General features: G+C 48.1%; 3 protein-coding genes and 1 long non-coding RNA gene across 5 annotated transcripts; 1 reads left to right on the top strand and 3 right to left on the bottom strand.

Annotated features, from left to right (window-relative positions):
- The first annotated feature begins 2,372 nt into the window (after positions 1-2,372).
- Positions 2,373-7,877, top strand: CREB3L4 (cAMP responsive element binding protein 3 like 4). 2 transcript variants are annotated; one of them, XM_036441734.2, is made up of 10 exons: positions 2,373-3,038; positions 3,198-3,369; positions 3,622-3,868; positions 3,993-4,132; positions 6,264-6,356; positions 6,487-6,593; positions 6,716-6,784; positions 6,897-6,981; positions 7,152-7,248; positions 7,417-7,877. In XM_036441734.2, exons 2-10 carry the CDS (start codon positions 3,199-3,201, stop codon positions 7,608-7,610), a joined length of 1,203 nt encoding a protein of 400 aa, XP_036297627.1. In that variant the 5' UTR covers positions 2,373-3,038; position 3,198; the 3' UTR covers positions 7,611-7,877. The 2 variants fall into 2 exon arrangements, with proteins under 2 accessions (XP_036297627.1, XP_036297628.1); XM_036441735.2 differs by having other exon boundaries at positions 2,379-3,038; positions 4,011-4,132.
- A 364-nt stretch (positions 7,878-8,241) lies between these two features.
- On the bottom strand, positions 8,242-11,012 carry JTB (jumping translocation breakpoint). The gene is made up of 5 exons (XM_036441780.2): positions 10,599-11,012; positions 10,414-10,451; positions 10,154-10,236; positions 8,979-9,058; positions 8,242-8,567 (listed from the first exon to the last, which is right to left on the bottom strand). The coding sequence occupies exons 1-5, from the start codon at positions 10,679-10,681 to the stop codon at positions 8,411-8,413; spliced, it is 441 nt and encodes a 146-aa protein (XP_036297673.1). The 5' UTR covers positions 10,682-11,012; the 3' UTR covers positions 8,242-8,410.
- A 947-nt stretch (positions 11,013-11,959) lies between these two features.
- On the bottom strand, positions 11,960-12,328 carry LOC123652563. The gene is made up of 2 exons (XR_006741987.1): positions 12,278-12,328; positions 11,960-12,018 (listed from the first exon to the last, which is right to left on the bottom strand). It is a non-coding gene; the product is annotated as an uncharacterized LOC123652563 (long non-coding RNA).
- A 6,486-nt stretch (positions 12,329-18,814) lies between these two features.
- RAB13 (RAB13, member RAS oncogene family) lies at positions 18,815-22,804 on the bottom strand. Its single transcript, XM_036441771.2, has 8 exons — positions 22,557-22,804; positions 21,158-21,218; positions 20,275-20,335; positions 19,964-20,041; positions 19,764-19,853; positions 19,572-19,637; positions 19,418-19,471; positions 18,815-19,029 (listed from the first exon to the last, which is right to left on the bottom strand). Exons 1-8 carry the CDS (start codon positions 22,678-22,680, stop codon positions 18,961-18,963), a joined length of 603 nt encoding a protein of 200 aa, XP_036297664.1. The 5' UTR covers positions 22,681-22,804; the 3' UTR covers positions 18,815-18,960.
- Between the last annotated feature and the right edge of the window lie 151 nt (positions 22,805-22,955).

Raw genomic sequence — 22,955 nt, 5'->3', positions numbered from 1 at the left:
GGGGAATGTGAGTAGATATATATATATATTTTTATATATATATTTTTTTTTTACAGAGAGGAAGGGAGAGGGATAGAGAGTTAGAAACATCAATAAGAGAAACATGGATCAGCTGCCTCTTGCACACCCCCTACCGGGGATGTGCCCGCAACCAAGGTACATGCCCTTGACTGGAATCGAACCCGGGACCCTTCAGTCCACAGGCCGACAGTCTATCCACTGAGCCAAACCGGTTTTGGCTATATACATATTTTAAAATTGATTTCAGAGAGGAAGGAAGAGAGAAAGAGATAGAAACAACAATGATGAAAAAATTATTGATCAGCTGCCTCCTGCACACTCCCTACTGGGGATGAAGCCTGCAATCCAGGCATGTGCCCTTGACTGCAATTGAATCAGGGACCCTTCAGCCCACAGGCCCATGCTCTATCCACTGAGCCAAACCAGATAGGATTGTGAGGACTTCTTGAGGGATGTAGACTAGGAGGAAGGAATCATATAGGCTCTAAGATCAGGATGTAAATGAAATGGGATACTAGTGTCCCATTTATCATTACTGTTCTAAGCTCTTAATTATAATGACTATTAGAAGCTACTCCAAATTGTTTCAGGGACCATTATGCACACTATGGTTTGTCTATGGCAAATTATGCTTTTAAGGTTATTGATAATTAGTACTATTAAGAAAGAATCATGCTGAAGCTGGCATGTATGTTGGTTGCGGGCGCATCCCCGGTGGGGGGTGTGCAGGAGGCGGCTGGTCGATATTTCTCTCTCGTCGACATTTCTAGCTCTCTATCTCTCTCCCTTCCTCTCTGTAAAAAATCAATAAAAAATAAAAAAAGAATCATAATGGAAAGATATATACACATATAATACCTTAATTAAAAATAAAGAAAGAATCATGGACTGGGAGTCAGGACACCTAGGTACTAGTTCCAGCTCTACCTTAATTTGGTGTGTGATCTTAGGCAAGTAATGTCCCTCTTGGGAGCTTGATAAATCTGGTGGAAGACAGAAGGTAGACTAGCAGATGATGCCAGAGTTCCTTCCAGTTCTAATATTAATGGAAACCGACTGTATTTTCCACTTAATCATCTCTGCACATGCTGTGGGAAGGAAACCCTTTGAAAGCTTTCTTGCTCTGGGAAAAATCTAAGCAGGGACATTTCTGTTTTCCTTAGAGCTCTGCATCTGTCCAGGAACCTGCTTTGTCTTTTCACTACTTGAACAAGATGTAGGATGAGCAGGAAAAGCCGGGGTGGGGGGATTGATTTGAGAAAATTCCAGCAAGGTAGTTCAGTAGAGTGCAAGGAATATGGGCTCAGGCTTGTAAAGTTTGGTTAAGCTACTTACAGAGCAATTTTGAGAAAGTTACCGAGTTACCCAGTAAATATCAGGTCCTGTTCCTGTCTTTTCCCTCCGCCCACTCACATGTTCATGATAACACTGAAAGATGAAACAGAGGGGCCGGAGAGGTATTCTCCAACAAAGCCTGTGTCCTGGCATCCGGGTCTCTGGCCCCTTTGTTTCATCTTTCAAATACCAGTTTGAATTCCAAATCCACACCCCAAACGTTCCTGATTTTATCTGAAGTAAAGGGAGGCAGGCAAATGAAAATACCCATATTACTATAGCCTCATTATTTCTTTTTTGTAAAACATATTTTATTTTATTTTTTATAGAAAAGAAGGGAGAGATAGAGAGTTAGGAACATCAATGAGAGAGAAGAATCAATCAGCTGCCTCCTGTACACCCTCCACAACCAAGGTACAATGCCCTTGATAGGAATCGAACCTGGGACCTTTCAGTCCCCAGGCCGAGGCTCTACTCAGTGAGCCAAACCAGCTAGGGCAATAGCCTCATTATTTCATTTAAAATGAATTCCTGCCCTGGCCGGGTAGCTCAGTTTAGAGGTCATCCCCATATGCCAAAGTTGTGGGTTCAGTCCCCAGTCAGGGCACACACACATAAGAATCAACCCGTGAATGCATACACAAATGGAACCACAAATTGATGTTTTTCTCTCTCTCCCTCTGCAGTTAACAGTCCCTGTGTGTTTGTGTAACTGCTGTTCTTCGTCAGTAGCGGAATGCACTGATTACGGATTTTGACACCGCGCGATTGCGCGACTTCCCGCCGGCGGAGTCCAAGCTCTGTCACTTGGGCTAACGGGGCATTTCCTCCCTGCCTGGTGGAACAATGACATGGGTTTAGGAGTCTCGTGACAAGCCAAACCACGCCGCTATCCACATCCACATTCCCGCAACTTCGGCCCTTCCCTACAATTCATCTTCAGGCTTTCATTCCGGCAGGCAGAACCCAGTCCCCACGGGACCCACAAAGGCTCCGGCCCCATTGGCCTGATTTTCTCTGGGCAGCCAGCTCTGACCAGTGACTGCGGAGCCAGCGTCCAGACGAGAATCCCATTGGCTCCACGCTCTGCCCATCAAAACCGCTACGTCTTCGGCGGCTTCCAATCAGACGCAAGTGTGGGTGAGCGCCACAGGGTGGAGGAGGGGAATCCTCTGCAAATCTTGCAACCCAGGGGGCTCTTCCGCCTTTGTTTTCGAACCCTGCCTTGTTCTCTTCTTGTAAAACCGATGGCCGGAGAACAGGCGCTCAAACAACCTGTGCTGCAGTCACCGCCATCTCTGTCCCGCCCTGAGGCTCCTCCCCAGGAGGATTTGCTATTGCTAGGGGAAACTGAGGCAGGAAGGGCGAGGCTGCCGATGTTTGTCCCGGGTCATGTTCCTGGACGCTCAGCCTCTGAGCCCTCTGCTCCCAGATCCAGGGCCTCTGCCTTGGCTCCCGACTCGGTGCAGCCCACTTTCCTAGTGTCAGGCGGGGGGCGGGGTTTGGCTGGGCCGGTCCAGGATGCAAGATCCTGGAGGAAAGAAAAGGTGTACTGTTTGGGGTGCTCGGCGGGCTGGGCTGGCTTGGCAGGGCTGGGAGCTTCAGAACAGGTAATAACCCGGGGGCCTGTTCGTCTGGCTGAACCACAGATATAAGGACCAGGCGAGATCGCCAGGTAACAGGTGAGGGGGCTGTATAGGTGAGGAAGGGGGATAAATGGAAGAACAAGCAGAACCCAGAATCTGAGTGGGGGGGGGGGAGGACTCAGGGAGGGGAGAAGGGCAGTAGAGGGGCAGATGCCATCGCCCTGCAACACTCCCACCCCACATGCCTCCCTGCAGGATGGATTTTGGAACCCCTGACCTGCTGGATGTATGGCTGGAGCCCCCAGATAATGTCTTAACGGGATCCTTCCTGGAGCTGGGACTCCACTGTCCACCTCCAGAAGACCCAGGGACTATGCTGCAAGAACAGGGGCCGCAAGGCTGGGAGTCCAGGGGGGCCCATGCCTGTGTGAGTATGTTGAAAGGAAGTGGGGTGGCGGGGTGGTTTGAAATACAACTCTGAGAAGAAGCCCAAGAGACTTCAGCCCTCACTTGCAAAGTGGTCTCTGAGACAGTCCCCCTAGAATAGACATAAACTGTAACCATCCCCATGTCCAAGGACAGAAAGGACTGAAACTGAAGCATGAAGGATCTCGGTGTGATGTCAGGAAGGACTTCCAGAATTCTTCCCCGTGTACCTACATGCCCTCTTCTGACGTAGGGCCTTCAAGAGAGTGAGCCTGAAGACTTCCCGAAGCTCTTCATCGATCCCAATGAAGTGTACCGCTCAGAAGCATCTCCTGGCAGTGACAGTGGGACCTCTGAGCACCCTGGTCGTCAAGACAGTCCCCCTGTCCCCAGGGCACCCAGTTCTCCTGCCCTCTATGAAGTTGTTTATGAGGCAGAGGCCCTGGAGAAGCTGCAGGAGGAAGCTGGGCCGGCTGTAGGGTTCATCTCCATTCAGCTAGGTCAGTAGTGGGACGTGGGAAGGGGACAATGGCCCTTGAGATCCAGCCCTAGCCCCGGGTTAAGGGCATTTCCCCAATCTGTGCCACTACCCAGGCCCTCCTGGCAGCACGGTGTGCCTTCCAGTCACTGTGTTTTCCTTAGATCAGTGGAGCCCACCTTTTGTGATGCCTGATGCCTGCATGGTCAGCAACGTGCCCCTTGATGCTCATGCCCACATCCTGCCCAGAGCAGCCACGGTAAACCCAATGCTTCCCGCGGCCCTGGTGAGTCTTGGGGTTGGTCTGATACACACACACACATACATACATACCCGCACACTTTGGGGTAAGGGAGGGGGAAACTGATGCCGAACTCTGTCTTTGCCCTAATGTTTTTGGCATCAGGCCTGAAAGCCAGGGAGACATGGCAATTAATTAATTTTTATTTGTATTGATTTGAGAGAGAAACATCGATTTGTTCCACTTATTTATGCTTTCATGCCTGTTTTTTTTAATTTTTTAAAAAATATATTTTATTGATTTTTAAAAAATATATATTTTATTGATTTTTAACAGAGAGAAAGGGAGAGATAGAGAGCTAGAAACGTTGATGAGAGCGAAACATCGACCAGCTGCCTCTTGCACACCCCCTACCGGGGATGTGCCCACAACCAACGTACATGCCCTTGACCGGAATCGAACCTGGGACCTTTCAGTCCACAGACCGACGCTCTACCACTGAGCCAAACCGGCTTCGGCATGCCTGTTGTTTTTTTTTTTATATGTATGTGCCCTGACTGGAGATTGAACCTGCAACCTTTGGCGTAGAAGGACAAAGCTCAAACCAGCTGAGCTATACAGGCAGGGCAGACTTGGGCAATCAAAAAACAGGAAAGGGTGAGACAGAAACACTTGGGAGTAAGGTGATGTCGACTCACTCGGGGAAAAGGTGGGGTGAGAGAATCCAGGGGTAGGGCTCCAGAGAAAGGCCAAACCTTGTGTTCATTGTTTGCTCAGCTATTGTCTCAGTCTCGGGTCAGGATGCAGAAATGGGACAGGCCACCTGGGGGAACTGAACTGGTGACTGGGCACAGGGAGTAAGAGAAATCACTGCATTTATGTTTCCACTGAAACAATCGTAGCGGGCACCCACTGCATGGGGTGACGGGGGAGTAACACGTCAGATAACTCCCCAAAGCCGCCTGGTCTGCTTCCTCCAGGGGGTGAGGAGGGGAACCTGCCTGTATCCTGGAAAGAACTTGCTGCATGCAGGTTCTAGCCTCCCTGCAAACCCGTGGTTGAAGCTGGACCAGCAGCCAAGCCAAGCATCTTAAAATCTTGGGTTGAGGGACCTTAAAAAGTCTGATCCGTCTAAATCTGACTGTGTATCAAAACTGGGGGGAATTTGTGGTTTTGCTTAATATATTTTTTAATATTTTTATTGATTTGAGAGAGGAAGGGAAAGGTAGAAATAGAAACATCAATGATGAAGAGAATCATTGATTGGCTGCCTCCGGCTCATCCCCTACTGGGGATTAAGCACGCAACCTGGAATCAAACCCAGGACCCTTCAGTCCGCAGGCTGATGCTCTATCCACTGAGCCAAACCAGCTGGGGTGGTTTTGTTTTTTTTAAAATAAAACCTTCTGGGCCTCATTCTCTCAGATTTTTGATTCGGTGGGTTGGGAGGGACAGCCCTCTAATATACTTCCACCAAATAGTCACAGACACAAGAAGGGAGCATCAGAAAAAGGCAGAGACAGTAGGAACGGTTAGTTAAAAGCCAAAGACTATCGGGGGCAAAAGCAAATGCAAATTCCTGTCACAAAGTAAAGCAAACATTTTTCAAAAAGGAATTAGAAAGGCAAGTCATTCAGTGGATAGACTCACATTAACCAGACACTATCTACCCTCCCCCCGTACTTCTTTTCTTAGTTCTTTGTCTGACAGGGGACAGAGCTTTAAGTGGAAAAGTGGGGATCAGACCCTAGGGGAGAATGGGCCACTGCCCCAGGGAGTTCGCTGGGATTGACAGGTGACTGGATAACACACGCTGCCAAACAGGAAGTTAATAGCTAATAGTGAGTCATTTGCCTGCTGAAGAGTGAACAAACTCTTCTTTAATGAGCTACTCCGCATTCTCTTCAAATACCCCTAACGTTTGGGGAGATGTGGATCAGAGACTGTGGTCAGAGGGTATGACAAACCACCTCTTCTCTCCGGCTTAGCTTCAGGAGGTCCCTTTGGGGATGACCCAGAGCCTGTCTGAATTAAAGTCCCCGCCTCCCTTCATTTCCTGGTTAGTTAGTCCTCAGTGCAAATGGGAAACTCACTATAGAAGGTGTGCAGGGGGAGCAGCCTGGGTGCTAAAAATGGGATGACCCTCTTCCCGCTCTCATCTCTTGTGCCCCACCAGCTACCCTGTCAAACCTTGTTCCTGACAGATGAGGAGAAGCATCTGCTGGGGCAGGAAGGGGTCTCCCTGCCCTCTCACCTGCCCCTCACCAAGGTAACGTGCTTCCCCAAAGGGTTTCCCAACCCAGCGGCCCACCATGGCTCTGAACAGCCAGGATCCCAGGGGGCAGTTGGGGCACGGGGGTAAGTGAAGGGCCCAGGACTGATGCACCTTGCGGCCCCAGACAGAAGAGAGGGTCCTCAAGAAGGTCAGGAGGAAAATCCGTAACAAGCAGTCAGCTCAGGACAGTCGGCGGAGGAAGAAAGAATACATCGAGGGACTAGAGAGCAAGTATGTTTGAACTCCCATTTCCGGCTTGAGGGCCAGGCCTGGGCCCTCTTCCTGACCAAGGTAGGTAAGGCCAGGGACGCAAATAATGGAAGAACCCTGTCCTGCCTTCCCACACTCCTCAGGGTGGCTGCCTGTTCTGTACAGAACCAGGAACTACAGAAAAAAATCCAGGAGCTGGAGAGGCACAACATGTGAGTGAAAGCATAGTGTGCACACTGGGGGGACGGGGGGAGTATGCAACATACAGGGGACCATTCTTGGACCCTCGTCCCCAGATCTAACTTATCCTTCCTCCTCTTCCAGGTCCCTGGTGACTCAACTCCGCCAGCTGCAGATGCTCATCACTCAAACTTCCAACAAAGCTGCCCAGACCAGCACTTGTGTTCTGGTACCACCAATCTATTTCCTGTCTCCCACTTGCACCACCTCCTGACACACTTCCATCCTGATTCCCCTACTCCCAAGCCATACGAATCTTCCCATCCCCAACAGCTCCAACTGCCCTGTTCCCTTACTTTGTTGTCCCTACAGCTCAAGTGTCTTCTTGCTTCCTCCTAGATCCTCCTTTTTTCCCTGGCTCTCATCATCCTGCCCAGTTTCAGCCCCTTTCAAGGTCTACCAGAAGCTGGGTCTGAGGACTACCAGCCTCATGGAGGTGAGAGGCAAGGGCAGGGCAGGGCAGGACTTTTGACCTGGTGAGCAAGTGGGGTGTTCTCCAGGTAGTCAAGAGGTGGGACGGGGAGGGGAGGGAGGGAGGGCCTGTCCTGTCTAATTTCCACCCAAGGGAGCACTCTACTACTGCCCTTTTTTCTTCACCCCACAGTGATTTCCAGAAACATCCTGATTCACAAGGACGTAACAAAAAATTGGGAGACCCCAGAGGTAGAGTCCAGATTGGGGGGGCCACCTGGGGTCAAGAGTGTGAATGGCTCCGCGAGGACCCTGCTTGAGAAGACAGGAGGGAAGACAGGCCCTAGTGGGCTCGTCAGAACCGTGCTTCATGCAGATGAGATGTGAGCTGGAGCACTTCCTAGCCCACCGCTCAGTCCCATAAGGAACCCAGGGCTCCCGGCTCTGCTTTCCCCTGGGATTCCCACTCAGGGCTCTTTGGCCTCAGGGTTACATCAGGATGCCCTCGATGTCTGTACCCTGAGGCCCAGTCTGTCTAGGTGAGGTGGCACCACAAATACTTTTATTATGTACCTGTGATTTTATTTCTTCTTTGGAAGTAGGGTTGAGGGAAATAGAGGTTTTTGCTGAGAAATAAACTTTGTTTTGCTGAAATTTTATCCCAGAGTTTTATTTTATTTTAAATATATTTTTATTGATTTTTTTACAGAGAGGAAGGGAGAGGGATAGAGAGCTAGAAACATTGATCAACTGCCTCCTGCACACCCCCCACTGGGGATGTGCCCACAGCCAATGTACATGCTCTTGATGGGAATCGAACCTGGGACCCTTCAGTCCACAGACCGACGCTCTATCCACTGAGCCAAACCGGTTTCAGCTATCCCAGAGTTTTAAATAAGTAGTAGAAGAGAGGGAAGATATGTACTTGGTAAAGTGGGGGCTAAAGTTGCCACCCCATTTCCCTCTCTGCCTTCATGTCTTCCTGCCCAAAATCAAATCAGAATAGAAAAGGAAAACTTATTTTACTCTTTTTATTCTGCTCATCAATGACCTAGACAAGGAAGATGGAAGGATTTTTTGTTTGTTTGTTCTCCCAGTCCCCAAAATACCAGGGGCACAAATAAGTCCATTCTGCTTTCTCTGTCGGAGGAGGGTCTTTAAGGCCCAGATAAGAGGGTAGAAGGTAACTAAATGGATTCGATTTGCTTCCGGACCTTTTCCAGAGCCCTTCTGTCCAGCTGTCGCTGACGAACGATGACAAGGCAAGCGAAGACCAAGGCTACACCCATGACAGCCCCTTCAAATTTCCAGAATAAGTGTTGTTCCATCAGAGCCGAGCGGCAGCTGAGGGTAGGAAGAAACAGTTAGTCTGAGGGAAGGCCAGACAGCCTCTCCCTCTAGCCTCCCTTCTCCTTCAGCCTAACCAAGATACAACATCCGAGGGGAAAAGAGAAAGCCAAGGCCAGTCTACTGTGCTCACAGTGCATAAACCCCACTCCAATACCCCATTCAGCTTACTTTCTGGTGAGGTAAGCAGAGCAGGTATTAAACAACCCTACTAATGAGAAGGTATGGCCATTCATGTAGCACTGAGGAGTAGAACTGGGACTTGGAGTAATTTGGCTCCAAATCCCTTCCTCTTTCCAAGGTGCCATCCTGTCTCCAAACCAAGAGGAAGAGGCGGGACTATCGGCCTAAGGTCACAGGAGCAAAGCAGGTGATCCAGGAGGTTTCGAGAAGAGAAACAGCACTTGCCTTTTGAACCCATTCCTCTTAGATAAGCTGCACGTGATTTTCTCCACGTACCCTGTGGAACCACACTCAGGGGTGGTTTTCTGCCAGGAGAGAAGGACCGAAGCACACATGTTAGGAAGGAGCAAGAGGAGAAGCAGGAAGGCTGCTACCCAGAAGGGGCGGGTGCCCGGGTGCTATGGCGCAGAACTGGTGGGTAGCTCATGAGGAGTTCTCATGGGGATGGTGGCGGTGGTGGCTGCACGATTAGGAATATGTGTTAGAAAGAACATTTCCAAAGCCATCTAGGAGAGGCGTGGACAGGTCCCAGAGCCTACTGGGTTAAACATGAACAGGGCATGGTGATTAACTGAGAGTTGCCATTAGCTTGGAAAGAAAAGGGCACATTTACAGGGGAAGACGAGTTCCCATTTGGACACATACAAGGAAAAAGATAAAAGAAAATGCCAAGGTATACTCAGTAAGTCTTAGGGACTGTGGTGGAAGCGTGAGAGAAGCCCCAAGTTTCATTTGGAAGTATCTTTGAGCTCGCTGAGTAGACACCCATGAGCAAAGCTCACCCTGAGGTAAAAATATTGATGGACAAGAAGTTATCGTTGAAATTAAACGGGGGCTGCCTGGCCAGTGCAGCTGGGTTGGGGCGTCATCCCATACACTCAAAGGAGGCAGGTTCCCTCCATTCTGAGTCAGGGCACATATCCAGATTTCAGGTTCCACGTCACATCAAGGTTTCTCTCTCTCTCCCTCTCCCTCCCCTCTTCTCTCTAAAATCAATACTTTGGGCATTAAAAATAAATAAATAAATGGTAGCAGATATGTCCAAGGAATTTTGCCAGGATTTGACCCCTTTATGAATCTTGTGATAGACGAATGTGTGAATATGGCAACGGCGGGCACCAGGTCCCTGTGGGATGGCGGTAATACGAGGAAATGGTGTCATGTTAGCAGCCTTGGCATGAGCATGAAGAATGGCCGTGTTCATCCGAGAAATCAACTGCTTCCCCGTGTCTTTCTAGATAGCACCTGCTGTCTACAATACAAAAATCAAGTCTTGTACATTCTCATATTGAACTTTGGTTAAATGAACTTTCGTATGGGTCAAGATAAAAAAAAAAAAAAAAAAAAGATGTAGGGACTGATTAGATGTGAGAAAAAAGAGGGCGGAAACCGATACTCACAGCCTGGAAATTAGAACACGGGGTGCACTCCTCTGCCACCACGAACTCTTCCACCATCCAGCACGGCAAACTCGAGGTGCTCACTGTAAGGGGAGACGCGCCAGCCCCAAATCTCACTGGGTCCTGCCCACCCCTCTCCCAGCACAATGAATGCCCTCATTCTGCACGGTGCCACCCTTCCCACCTGCGCTCTTGGTTCGTGGGAGAATGTCAAACAACAGCCCCGGCCCGGGGCCCGGGGTTCCCAGACCGGCACCCACCTGACAGCTTCTCCTCCCGCACCGGGGCCTCTGCCTGGCTGCGGGACAGGGGGGAAGGGGCAAAGGTCAGAAGCCGGCACACGGGGCCCCCTCCACCGCGCGGCCGCGGGACACTCTCCCCATCCCCGAGGACAGGGACCATCCCACCTCCGCGCCCTCCGCGTGCCCCGGCTCAGCCTCCTCACCAGAGCTGGAAGGCGAGCGCGCAGAGCAGCCAGCAGAGGCGGCGGCCCGGGGGGAGGCCGGGCCTCCCCGCGCCCGCAGGCATGGAGCGCTCAGGGTCGCGCTGCCGGGACCGGGGAGGCGGCTTCACTGGTCTCGCGCCTCCGTCAGAGCGCCCAGGAGGCGCTTCCCCTGCAGCCCTCCGGGAAGCTCCAGGTCACAACAGCGAAATGCCGGGGGGACCGCAGGTCACAGGCTCTCCTGGGAGGTCCCCATGGCCAGGGCGAGAAGAGCCAAGACGTTCAATGCCAGGGCAGTGCGGCCCTAGCAGCCCCTCGCCTCCACTGTGGCTCCCGGCGCGGCCATCTTGCCCTGCGAAGGCTCCCGGGAGCGGGCCGGCCGCGGGGCCCGGTTTCCCACAGCCGGAGGGGCGGGGCGGGGCGGGGCGGCGCAGGCGCAGGCGCGCGAGGTGCTGCTGGGCCTTGTAGTCTCCCAGGGTGAGTGGCGCCGCGGGCGGCTCCCCGGAATAGAATCTCACAGCGTTTGTGCTGCGCACCGTGGCATTCTGGTCCTGGTAGTCTTTTGTGAGAACGAAGCAAATGGCGGCGAAGCAGTATTCTAGGTTCCTTGCTCACTGTCCTGTCGCTTGTTTAACCCATCTTGGCTAGACTAACAGCGAAACGTAAAGAAGAACCATAAGTCGCACTCAGGACTTTGCACTTTCCTTAAAACTCTGGGCCGAAGCCGGTTTGGTGAAAGGTCCCAGGTTCGATTTCGGGCAAGGGCATGTACATTGGTTGTGGGCACATCCCTGGTGGGGGTGTGCAGGAGGCAGCTGGTCTGTCTGTTTCTCTCCCATAATGTTTCTAACTCTATCCTCCCCTCCTCTCTGTAAAAAATCAATTTATATATATATATATATATATATATATATATATATATATATATATATATATATATATATATATATTTTTTTTTTTTTTTTTAATCAGCCTTTCTGACACTCTTACCTGTCTCATTCTTCCTGCCCAGTATGGTCAAAGGGAAAAGCTGGGTTGGCAGACCAAGGGCTTTCTTTTCTCTCCTTAAGCAGGAATTACCAAACCTTCAGTGTACGTGCAGCCACTCCCTGCCACTGGGCCCCACTCAGCTCTACTCAGATGTCACCTCCTCTCATGTTCAAAGATCCCAGAACTGGCCCTTGAATAACCGCATCAAATGTTCTCAGCTCTCTCTTGCTGCTACATAATGCGCAATAAAAAGAGATTAAGATTTGAAGTTCCAGCAAGTGTTCAGTCTAGCTACATGACTTTAGGACTGTATCTGGCTCTCAGTGTTCTGTTAAATGGAAATGCAAACGTGCGTTTTCTTTGTGTTTGTTTTCGAGATGCAAATAAAATGTGTAAATACTTATTCTCCATATTGCCTCACATTTCTGTCATACTTTTAAATATATATATATATATATATATATATATATATATATATATATATATATTATTGATTATTTTTTTTTTTTACAGAGAGGAAGGGAGAGGGTTAGAGAGTTAGAAACATCGATCAGCTGCCTCATGCACACCCCCTACTGGGGATGTGCCTGCAACCAAGGTGCATGCCCTTGACCAGAATCAAACCTGGGACCCTTGAGTCCGAAGGCCAATGCTCTATCCACTGAGCCAAATCGGTTTTGGCCCTGTCATACTTTTTATAAGATTTGTTTTTATTGATTTTAGAGACAGAGGAAAGGAGAGGGAGAGAAATATTCATGAGAGATGCCTCCTGCATGCCCCCTAAATGAAGATGTGTCTTGAAACCTGGGCATGTGCCCTGACAAAGAATAAAAAATTAAGATTCTTAGGAATAAACTTAACCAAAAAGGTAAAAGACTTGAACTCAGAAAATCACAGGATGTTGAAAAAGAGAGAAAGGAGAGAGAGAGAGAGAGAGAGAGAGAGAGAGAGAGAGAGAGAGAGAGAGAGAGGAAGAGAGAAGCAAGTGAAAAAATATACTGTGTTCATGGGTTGGTAGAATTAACATCATTAAAATGTTCATACTACCCAAAGCAATCTATACATTCAATGCAATTCCTATTGAAATACCAATAGTATATTTCACAGATCAAGAACAAATACTTGCTGAAACTGGTTTGGCTCAGTGAATAGAGCGTCAGTCTGTGGACTGAAAGGTCCCGGGTTCGATTCCAGTCAAGGGCATTTACATTGGTTGCGGGCATGTCTCGAATAGGGGGTGTGCAGGAGGCGGCTGGTCGATGTTTCTCTCTCATCGATGTTTCTAGCTTTCTATCCCTCTCCCTTCCTCTCTGTAAAAAGTTAATAAAATATATATATATATTTTTAAAAAAGAACAAATACTAAAAAAATGTATATGAAAACAAAAAAGACCTCGAATACGCCTCAGCAATCTTGAGAAAAAAGAACAAAGTTGGAGTGATCACAATACCAGATAACAAGTTATACTGCAAAGCCACTGTAATCAAAACAGCGTGGTACTGGCACAAGAACAAGCATATAACCAATGGAACAAAACAGAGACCCTAGAAATCCACCTGAGACATATACTCAATTAATATTTGACAAAGGAGGTAAGGGCATACAGGTGGAATCAAGACAGTCTCTTCAATAAATGGTATTGGGAAAATTGAACAGATACATGAAAAAAAAAAAAAAAAGAAAGAAAGAAACTAAACCTCTAACTTACACTATACACAAGAATAAACTCAAAATGGATAAAAATCTTAAACATAAGCCATGAAACCATAAAAATCCTAGAAAAAAAAAGGCCGCAAAATCCCAGACATCTCCTTAGTAATATGTTTGCAGATATATCTCCTAGGGCAAGGGAAAAAACTAAAGAGAAAATGAACAAATGGAACTACTTAAAAAGTTTCTGCACAGCAAAAGAGGCCATCAACAAAATGAAAAGGGAGCCTACTGGCAAAAACTGGTTTGGCTCAGTGGATAGAGCTTCAGCCTGCGGACTGAAAGGTCCCAGGTTCAATTCTGGTCAAGGGCATGTACTTTGGTTGCGGGCACATCCCCAGTAGGGGGTGTGCAGGAGACAGCTGATCGATGTTTTTCTTTATCCATCTCCCTTCCTCTCTGTAAAAAATCAATTACCTATATATATATATTAACATATTTTATTGATTTTTTACAGAGAGGAAGGGAGAGAGATAGAGTCATCGATGAAAGAGAATCCTTGATCAGTTGCCTCTTGCACATCTCCCACTGGGGATGTGCCCGCAACTCAGGTACATGCCCTTGACCGGAATCGAACCTGGAACCTTTCAGTCCGCAGGCTGACCCTCTATCCACTGAGCCAAACCAGTTTTGGCAATAAAATATATTTTTTAAAAAAGAAAAGAAAAGGGAGGCCACTGTATGGGAGAACATATTTGGCAATGGTACATATGATAAAGCATTAATATCCAAAATATATAAGAAACTCATACAATTTAACAAAAGGAAGACAAGTAATAAAAAAATATTCCCAGCTGAAACCGGTTTGGCTCAGTGGATAGAGCATTGGCCTGCGGACTGAGAGGCCCAGGGTTCAATTCCGGTCAAGGGCATGTACCTTGGTTGCGATCACATCCCTGGTGGAGGGTGTGCAGGAGGCAGCTGATCGATGTTTCTCTCATCGATGTTTCTAGCTCTCTATCCTTCTCCCTTCCTCTCTGTAAAAAATCAATAAAATATATTTAAAATATATATATATTCCCAGCTGACCTGGCTCAATGGTTGAGCGTTAACCTTTAAACCAGGAGATCACTATTTCATTCCTGGTCAGGACACATACCCAAGTTGTAGGCTTGTAGGGGTGTGCAGGAGGTAGGTGAACAATGATTCTCTCATCATTGATGTTTCTATGTTTCCCTCTCCCTCCCTCTCTGAAATCAATAAAAATATATATGTTTAAAAAAATGGGCAAAGGATCTACATAAACACTTATCCGAAATGAACATACAAATGGCCAAGAGACCTATAAAAAAATGTTCAAAGTCACCAATCATCAGAGAGATGCAACTTAAAATGACAATGAGGCATCACCACACACTGGTTAGAATGGCTGTGATCAACAAATCAACAAATTGCCCTAGCTGTTTTGGCTCAGTGAATAGAGCATTGGCCTGTAGACTAAAGGGTCCCAGGTTCAATTTCCAGTCAAGGGCACATGCCCAGGTTTCAGGCTCAATCCTCAGTAGGCCAGTAGGAGGTGTTCAGGAGGCAGCTGACTCATGATTTTTCTCTCATCCTTGATATTTCTTTCTCTCCCTCTCCCTTCCTCTCTAAAATCAATAAAAATAAATAAATGAATCTTAAAAAAAATATCAATGGAAACTTATCCTCAGATGAGGATTGACAAGAAAACAAATCAACAAATGACAAGTGCTGGGGAGGATGTGGAGAAAAGGGAACCCTCGTAGTACACTGCTGGTGGCAATGCAGACTGGTGCAGCCATTATGGAAAACAGTATGCAGTTCCCTTCAAAAAATTAAATATGACACTGCCATTTGACCCAGTAGCCCCAATTCTAGGACTATATCCTAAGAAACCCAAAACACCAACTGGAAAAAAATGTATGCACTCCTATGTTCATAGCAGCACAATATACAATAGCTAAAATATGGAAACAGCCCGTATCTTAGTAGATGAATGGATAAAAGAAGTTGTGGTACATTTACACCATGGAATACCATTCAGCAGTAAAAAAGAGGGATCTCTTACCCGTTGAGACAGTATGGAGGGACCTGGAGAGTATTACGCTAAGCAAAATAAGCCAGTCAGAGAAAGGCAAGTATCACATGATCTCAATTCATATGTGGAATATAACAAAAACAAAAACAAAAACAAACCCTGATGAACAAAATAGATTCAGACATAGAAGCATGGAACAGACTGGAATCTCAGAGGGAAGGTGGGGGTGGGTGGAAAAAGATCAACCCAAAAACTTGTATGCATAGATACATAACCCAAGAACACAGACAATAGGGTGGTGAAGGCCTGAGGGGGCCAGGGAGGAAGAGGTCAATGGGGAGAGGGAAGGGGAAATATATATAACCTTCAACAAAAAAGATTAAAAAAAAAAAAAAAAGGCTTGTTTCCATACTTTTTTTCCTTGTTAACTCTGCTCTACATTCTCCTTCCCCAACAAGTCTTTCTAGCTGAGTGACCACAGCTGCTCCCCTCCCCCACAGCCCTAAAGGCGAACACTTTATTTTGGAATGAACAGTATCTATGATGCTACATCCCATAAATGTTGTCTTCCCGTCAGACTTAAAGCTGGCTTCTCAAGAGCAGGAACTATCAGACTATGGAAAGATCATTGGATGAGAGTTGGAAAAACACACCACACAAAAACAAATAAAACCTGGTGAGGGCTGAGCTTTAATTTGTGATTATTTTTCCGTTATGTTATTTGTATGTGTCAATAGTCATATGTTACAGAAGGTAGAGTGTGGGTTCCCCCCCCCCCAGTAGTTTTTAGCTATAATGAAAGTTTTTGCTGAAGTCTAGTATTGTTATTCTTTACCCATTTCCTATCATGTTTCACAACTAGCTGTGAGATCCTGTAAGATCTCACTTCCAATAGCCAAAACAACCATCTCAATAAGGTCTCTACATGGAAACTAAATTAAAAAAATACATATGATGATATCAACAGTGTTTCTGGGATTCTGAAAATGCCAAGGATTTCCTTAACCTTGAGCAAATTAAACTAGCTCGCAGTTGACAACAAAGCTCAAACATAAGCCACAGAGGACATTGCCCCATGGAAGCTTGGATACTTAATACATTTATCAAATTATTATACACATTTATCAAATTAATTTCTAAGTTCTTCTCCCGGTACTATCAGAGTTTTTTCTTTTCTTTTTTAATCCTCCCCAAGGATATTTTTTCATTGATTTTTAAAGAGGGAAAGACAGAGGGGAATACTGATGTGAGAGAAACACAATAATTGATTGCCTCCTGCATGTGCCCCCAGGAGGGCCCTGGCCAGGGAGGAGCCTGCAGGCAGGGTATCTGCCATTTACCGGAATCGAACCACAGACCCTTCTGTCTGCAGGCATACGCTCTATCCACCAAACTGGCTAAGGCAGACTTTTCTGAGTGTTGTCTTTCACCAGCAGAAACAGTTGCACAAAGAAGGCTTTGCTGATGACTCCAGATTGTACATCCACTGCTGGCTTGTGGATTTCCTTTGTTATTTATTTTTTTTAAATATTTTTTATTCATTTCAGAGAGGAAGGGAGAAAAATAGAAACATCAATGGTGAGAGAGAGAATCATTGATCGCTGCCTCCTGCATGCCCCAAACTGGGGATGGAACCTGTCTGTAATCCCAGTCTGTGCCCTGGCTGGGAATCAAACCATGACCTCCTGGTTCGTAGGTCGATGCTCAACCATTGAGCCACACTGGCTGGGTGTGATTGTGGATTTCTTAAAAACTTTGAACATCATATCCATGAATAAAAAAGCTTCTAACAGTATTTTGTCCTAACCAAATCTGACATTTTAATTGTCCTGATAAAAGAGCAATTCTGTGAGACAATTTCACTGTTTAAAGAAAACCAACTGTGGCCCTAACCAGTTTGGCTCAGTGGATAGAGCATTGGCCTGCGGACTCAAGGGTCCCAAGTTCGATTCCGGTCAAGGGGATGTACCTTGGTTGCGGGGACATCTTCAGTGAGGGATGTGCAGGAGGCAGCTGATCGATGTTTCTCTCTCATTGATGTTTCTAACTATCTCTCTCCTTTCCTCTCTGTAAAAAAATCAATAAAGTATATTTAAGAAAAATTAAATAAAATATTGTGTGCCCTAGCTGGTTTTGCTCAGTGGATAGAGCATCAGCCTGAGGATTGAAAGGTCCTGGGCTCAATTCTGGTTAAGGGCACATGCTCCAGTTGTGGGCTCAGTCCCCAGTAGGGGGCGTGCAGGAGGCAGCCAGTCAATGATTCTCTCTCATCATTGATATTTCTATCTCTCTCTCCCTCTCCCTTCCTCTCTGAAATCAGAAAAAATATATATTTTTTAAACTATTGTGTAACATTAAAAAAGGGTTATATATACTAAGGGCATTATGTATCAAGCCTGGGTTTTTGGTGTTTTCTCTCTTTTAAGAATAATGTTATTGATTGATTTGAGAGAGAGACATCGGTTTGTTGTTCCACCTATTCATGCATTCACTGGTTGACTTATATGTGCTCGGACTGGGGATCGCATCCGCAGCCTTGGCGCCTCAGGATGACCCTCCAACCCACAGAACTACCTGGCTAGAGGCTGGTGGTGCTTCTTTTTGCATGCCTCTTTGGATTCAGTAGTTCGGGGCTGTTTCTGTTAAAATTTACTTGTAAGTACTACCCAAACAGAACGTTAATTTGACCACTGTGCTTGGTACAGAGTAGATGCTCAATAAATATTTATGAATACATGCACCCGTTTTGTGTCTCACTTTCCTCATCTATTAAAGCAGATAACGCCTGCCAGCTACCTAAAGGGATCGCTGGCAGAATCAGAGATGCTTGCTTGGGTAACAAGACTAGGTCTTGTCATTTCCCTGAGGCAGGGGGCTGTCGCTCCCCAGGGGAGGCCCAAAAAGAGCCCTTAAAAAAAAAAGATCCTGCAATTTTCTGGAGAGGGCTCTGTGCATCGTGATTCTCTACACCCGTAACGGAGAGAGCATGTGCACAGCCTCCCATTCGGAGAACCTTTGCTCTTGCTGGTTTCCTCATCAATTAAACAGCTGGGAAGAGAGATAGCTGTGGGTCTAATCCTGGCATCACAGGAACCCGGCCAGGTGCAGGCAGCCCAAAGCCCTCAGAGGTAGGAATCAGGTTGATGAGTAAAGAGCAATTCCGACAAGGATGAAAGTTACCCAAAATAGCTACATTTGTGCAAATGGAGGTCTTTAATACTGAGAAAGACCGTGCAGAGTGACAGAACAGGACCAAACGTTCAAGGGGTGGTGCCAAGCCAGCCTCTCACAGGACCCTAACGCCTGATCCAGTAACAGAATCAATTATTTATTTACACTGTGTTTGCCATGGAAACCCAGGGAAGGTCTGAGGCCCCGGGGCTGTCTATACTTCCTTTTCTCCTTCCTTTCTTCCTACCTCTTTCGCACATTTTTTTCACTTCCTCAATTCTTTCCCTTCTAGCTTCTTCCCTCTATTCTCCTTCTCCTCCTCTTTCCTCTCTTGTTTTCCTGGTTTCCCCTTCTCCATTTTCTCCCTGCCCTCTCCCCATCTCCCCATCTTTACTTCCCCAAGCACCACCTACCATCTCTCCCCCATCCAGCCCCTCAGCCCGCTTCCCTCAGGTTCAACCTCTAGGCTTAGGGTGTGGAGGCAGCGAGGAGTCCTCAGCTCAGGGAGCACTTGGTGTTCTTCTTGTCAGAGGTCTTCAGGTCAGTGCCGGAGGACTTGCTTCCCTAGAGTAGGGGTGTCGAACTCAATCAGAGAAGGGGCCAAAATCTAAAATCCAGCCTAAATCTCGGGCCGAATGGTTTACTGAACAGTCATAAACTGTCATTGTGATGGAAACGCAGAGGAGTGCAGTGATGACAGCGCGGTGCGGGCCACATTGCAAGGCCTGGCGGGACAAATTTGGCCCTCGGGCCTTGTGTTTGACACATGTGCCCTAGAGGCAGAAGGGCACAGACATCAGGGTGAGACTGGCTGGCTGGGGTCGGAGGCTATAAACTGTTGGAAGGGGACCCACCCTCATGGGAAGTCTCAGCGCTGCTCCCCTCCTCGGTTTTTACTCCTCCACCCGCCTCCCGACCCCCGGGTGTACTGAGTCCAGCAGAACCAACTCACCGATCTCCGGCTTCCTGACTTGAGCAAGATGTCCCGGGCCAGGGAACTGAAAGCCTGAGGAGAAAGGAGACTGGTCAGTACAGACTGGAGAGAAGCATGAGTCTATCTTCCCATAGTCCATCTCTTCTGGGGGTGGGGCTGAGGGGTGTCTCACCTCATCCACATTCATACTGGACTTGGCACTAGTCTCAAAAAACCGGATTCCGTGCTCCCGAGCCAACTGTCGGGGATGAAGGGGGAAAAAGAGAGTTGGATAAAGGGTAGTCGCCAAGTCCTCTGCAAAGTGACCGCATCTCGGCCTCTCGGCAGTTCTAGAACATTGGCCAACCCGGTCTCCAACACTTACCTTCTCGGCCTGCTCCTTCTGCACCTTCCTCTTGGCCTCCATGTCACACTTGTTCCCCAGCAGGAGGCGCTCCACCCCAGCTGAGGCATTCTGGGAGCAAAAGGGTAAAGACATGAAAAGTTGGGTCAAGCTCATCTTCACAATCCACTTCATCTTCTAAGTTCTATCCGATTCCCCCGTCTCTCTGGGACGGTCCTCACCTCTTTGATGCTCTTCATCCAATTCTGAATATTCTCAAAGGATTTCTCATCTGTGATGTCGTAGACTAGGATAATGCCCTGGAAGATGGCAGAGTTCACAGAGGAGGCTTGGACCCCAGTCCCTGTAACTCCCCCTCCCTCCACCCCCCAAGTTGTACTCTAAGTGAGCCTACACGTTTTATCTACGAGTCAAATCACTAAGTCATGTGGGACCCTCTGCAACCCCCCACGACTCCCTGCCTCTCTGTACTCATAAGCCTACATTGCATTGCCTCATGCCCTCACCCCTTGTCCAGACCCACACTTTGTACCATGGCTCCGCGGTAATAGGCAGTAGTTATCGTCTTGAATCGTTCTTGGCCAGCGGTGTCCCTGAAGAGGTAGAGTATTTCACGGGGTAGGAGAGGGAAGGGCGCTCCAAAGAGAGATTCCCCATACTCCCCACCAGCCAAGAATTTAGCTTCCACAGGTGGGGCTGAAAGGAGCAGAATTAGGAAACAGGAAAAGGGGAAAGGGATGAAAGACACATGGGCTGATACTGAGAGATGGCAGAGGCCTAAGAAACAAGATCTCTCTGGTTTATTCATTGGATGCGTAATCTGTGCCAAGTACTGTGCATATTTCGTCTAATCTTAACTCTATCCTTATAGCTGATGCATGCTTTATGGTCCTTATTTTACAAAGGAGGTAACAGATTTGGGAGGCTGAATAACTAATGAAGGTCATTCTGTAACAGAATGAGAATTTAAACCAGTTTGCTCTTATCTATTGTATCATAATGTTTCCATTAAGCTTCATACCCTCAGGGTTTCCAGCTTCCTTATGACTGACTGTCAGGTCAAACATCTACTAGGTTTTCTATCCTATGCTCTCGCTCTCCATATTTAGAGAGAGCACTAGACTTAGAATCAAGTCTTAATTCTGCTGTTTGCTATTAAACTGCTTAGAGCTTGTTTCCACATCATATAGATCAACAGACATTTGTTGGCAAGAACAGAATACTCGGGAGCTGGGAGAAGGAAGAGTTACAAAAAGCTGAAAATAACTGAGCAAGCAGGAAGAGAGATGGCAGGACCACTGAGCGAGGTGACACAAATGATCAGAAGTGCTGGGAGGAATGAAGCCAAGTAGAAGAAAAGGCGTTATCAGGGGTAGATGAGGAAGTCTGGTTAGGAATCCTGGGCATTCACTCACCAGACTTGCAGTTTGATCTTCTTCCCATCTATATCCATGGTGCGGATCTTGAAATCGATCCCTAGGGGTCGAGAGCGTACATTGAAGTGGAGACAGGTGTGCACGGCACGTAAAAGTGTGTTGGGGGCTAGACAGGAACCGAGCGTGGCAGTGCCAGAGTCTGCCGTGGAGGCACCCGGGAAGCAGCCTTGTCCAAAGTGTAACACTAGAATTTCCTCAAAACGGTCTGTATGCCTCAATTAGAGAGCATGTTGTTGTTTTACAAATAGGGGGATGGGCTCTATTTGTGAATTTTGTGGTGAAGGAGGCTTAAGGCCGCCAGTAAGGCAACTCTTGGGTCCACTCAGCCTTGCCAGCTGAACTGTCTCAATCTAGTCTGACTCCCCCAAAATATTACTTTCAGATTCCTTTTCCCTTCTGTTTTCCTGGAACCCTCTACTCTCCGTACCCCTCCCCCAATGTTGCCGGCCCTATAGGGTAAAGAGGGAGGAAAAAGGCCTATGTCTATGTGAATTGTCTAGTAGGAAAAGGTCTATGTCTATGTGAATTGTCTAGTAGGCCAGGCTTGGAACAAAAAGAAAGTCTGAAGCTAAACAAGATCCCTCTTGAGACTGAACTAGGAAAAAGGGGCATTTTTCCTTCCCCTTGCTAACCAGAATTGTCTTGAGGCTCCGCTTGTTTTATGTCCCAGCAGATGAAGAAAGATGAGCGGGGAGGAGGGAAACCCTGTTCTCAGTGGGAACTTGGGCACCTCCCCCAAGCCTGCTGGGAGCTCTAGGCAGGAGGCTGAGTCACCAGGCTGACTCAGAGACCCCAAAAGTCCCCTCATTCCCACCTCCTTCCCCAGGCCGACTGCGCATGCAGGATCACAGTCCTTGGGCCACTCTCTCTACACACCCAGCCACTGTTTCACCCTCCCCACCCGTTAAGTCAAGGAGCAAGAAAACTGAGAAGCGGATGATGATAAGGTGGGAATGGAATAGAGTCTGAAACTCAGTGGGACAGAAAGAGGCTGGCAGAGCTGGGAGACGGATGTTCAGGAAGGGGGAATCAGGAAATGTGGGGAGTGGGGTCAAGAGCTCCAGGTGGATGGGGGAGAAGAGGAGCTGAGAAGGAAACGGAGAAGGGTCCACGTGGATTAGAGAGATGAGAAGAATGGCACCAAGAAAGTGAGGGGCTGGCACCACGGAGGAGTTACCTGGAGATGGCAGGCCAGTTAGAATTTTGGGTACCCCCCCCCCCCAGACATGTATGGAGGATGGGTCGGGAACAGAGGTTGAGGACATGGGTGTTGGAAGCCCCACACTCAGGGACTGAAAGGTAGGGCCGCTCGTCATTGGGGAGCCTGGGGAGGAGGGTGTGGGGAGTCGGGGGTCTGGGATATGGCCAGTGGGCTCACCGATGGTGGAGATGTACGTGTTGTTGAAGTTGTCCTCTGCAAAGCGAATGATCAGACAAGTCTTGCCCACCCCCGAGTCCCCGATCAGCAGCAACTTGAAGAGGTGGTCGTAGGCTTTGGCCATGGCGGACACTCAGGGAGCCGGGGGAGGGGAGGGGAAGCGCCGGGCACCGGGAGGCGGGCTCGGAGGGCCGGTGGAAAAGAGCCGCCGGTAGCCGGGGCCAGGAAGTTTTCCTCCCTCCCCGCCCAGGCTCCGGGAGAGAGAGGCGGCTCCCCTCGCGGCCCCACCCCCTGCCCGCCCACCGCGCTCGCCGGCCTGGGAGGCCACCGGCCCTCTGCTCCAGCTTTCCCCTCCCCGCCTGGGCCCACCTGCCTCCCTCCCCGCTCCCACCACTCACT

This window comes from Pipistrellus kuhlii, unplaced genomic scaffold, assembly GCF_014108245.1.
Source record: "Pipistrellus kuhlii isolate mPipKuh1 unplaced genomic scaffold, mPipKuh1.p scaffold_m20_p_18, whole genome shotgun sequence".
Classification (NCBI taxonomy): Eukaryota; Metazoa; Chordata; class Mammalia; order Chiroptera; family Vespertilionidae; genus Pipistrellus; species Pipistrellus kuhlii.
Note: the sequence above shows the minus strand (reverse complement) of the source record. Positions and strands in the feature narration are given on the sequence as shown.

What these genes read in the sequence shown, in the direction of transcription:
- JTB (XM_036441780.2), bottom strand. Translation starts at nt 10,681, where the DNA reads ATGCCTGCGGGCGCGGGGAGGCCCGGCCTCCCCCCGGGCCGCCGCCTC. An exon ending in GCGCTCGCCTTCCAGCTCTG is followed by an intron (nt 10,452 to 10,598) that starts GTGAGGAGGCTG and finishes CCTGTCCCGCAG; the next exon opens with CCAGGCAGAGGCCCCGGTGC. An exon ending in AAGAGGAATGGGTTCAAAAG is followed by an intron (nt 8,568 to 8,978) that starts GCAAGTGCTGTT and finishes TCCTACCCTCAG; the next exon opens with CTGCCGCTCGGCTCTGATGG.
- CREB3L4 (XM_036441734.2), top strand. Translation starts at nt 3,199, where the DNA reads ATGGATTTTGGAACCCCTGACCTGCTGGATGTATGGCTGGAGCCCCCA. An exon ending in GTTCATCTCCATTCAGCTAG is followed by an intron (nt 3,869 to 3,992) that starts GTCAGTAGTGGG and finishes TGTGCCTTCCAG; the next exon opens with TCACTGTGTTTTCCTTAGAT. An exon ending in GAGCTGGAGAGGCACAACAT is followed by an intron (nt 6,785 to 6,896) that starts GTGAGTGAAAGC and finishes CTCCTCTTCCAG; the next exon opens with GTCCCTGGTGACTCAACTCC.
- RAB13 (XM_036441771.2), bottom strand. Translation starts at nt 22,680, where the DNA reads ATGGCCAAAGCCTACGACCACCTCTTCAAGTTGCTGCTGATCGGGGAC. An exon ending in AAGATCAAACTGCAAGTCTG is followed by an intron (nt 20,336 to 21,157) that starts GTGAGTGAATGC and finishes CTACCTCTTCAG; the next exon opens with GGACACCGCTGGCCAAGAAC. An exon ending in CCAGTATGAATGTGGATGAG is followed by an intron (nt 19,472 to 19,571) that starts GTGAGACACCCC and finishes CTTTCTCCTCAG; the next exon opens with GCTTTCAGTTCCCTGGCCCG.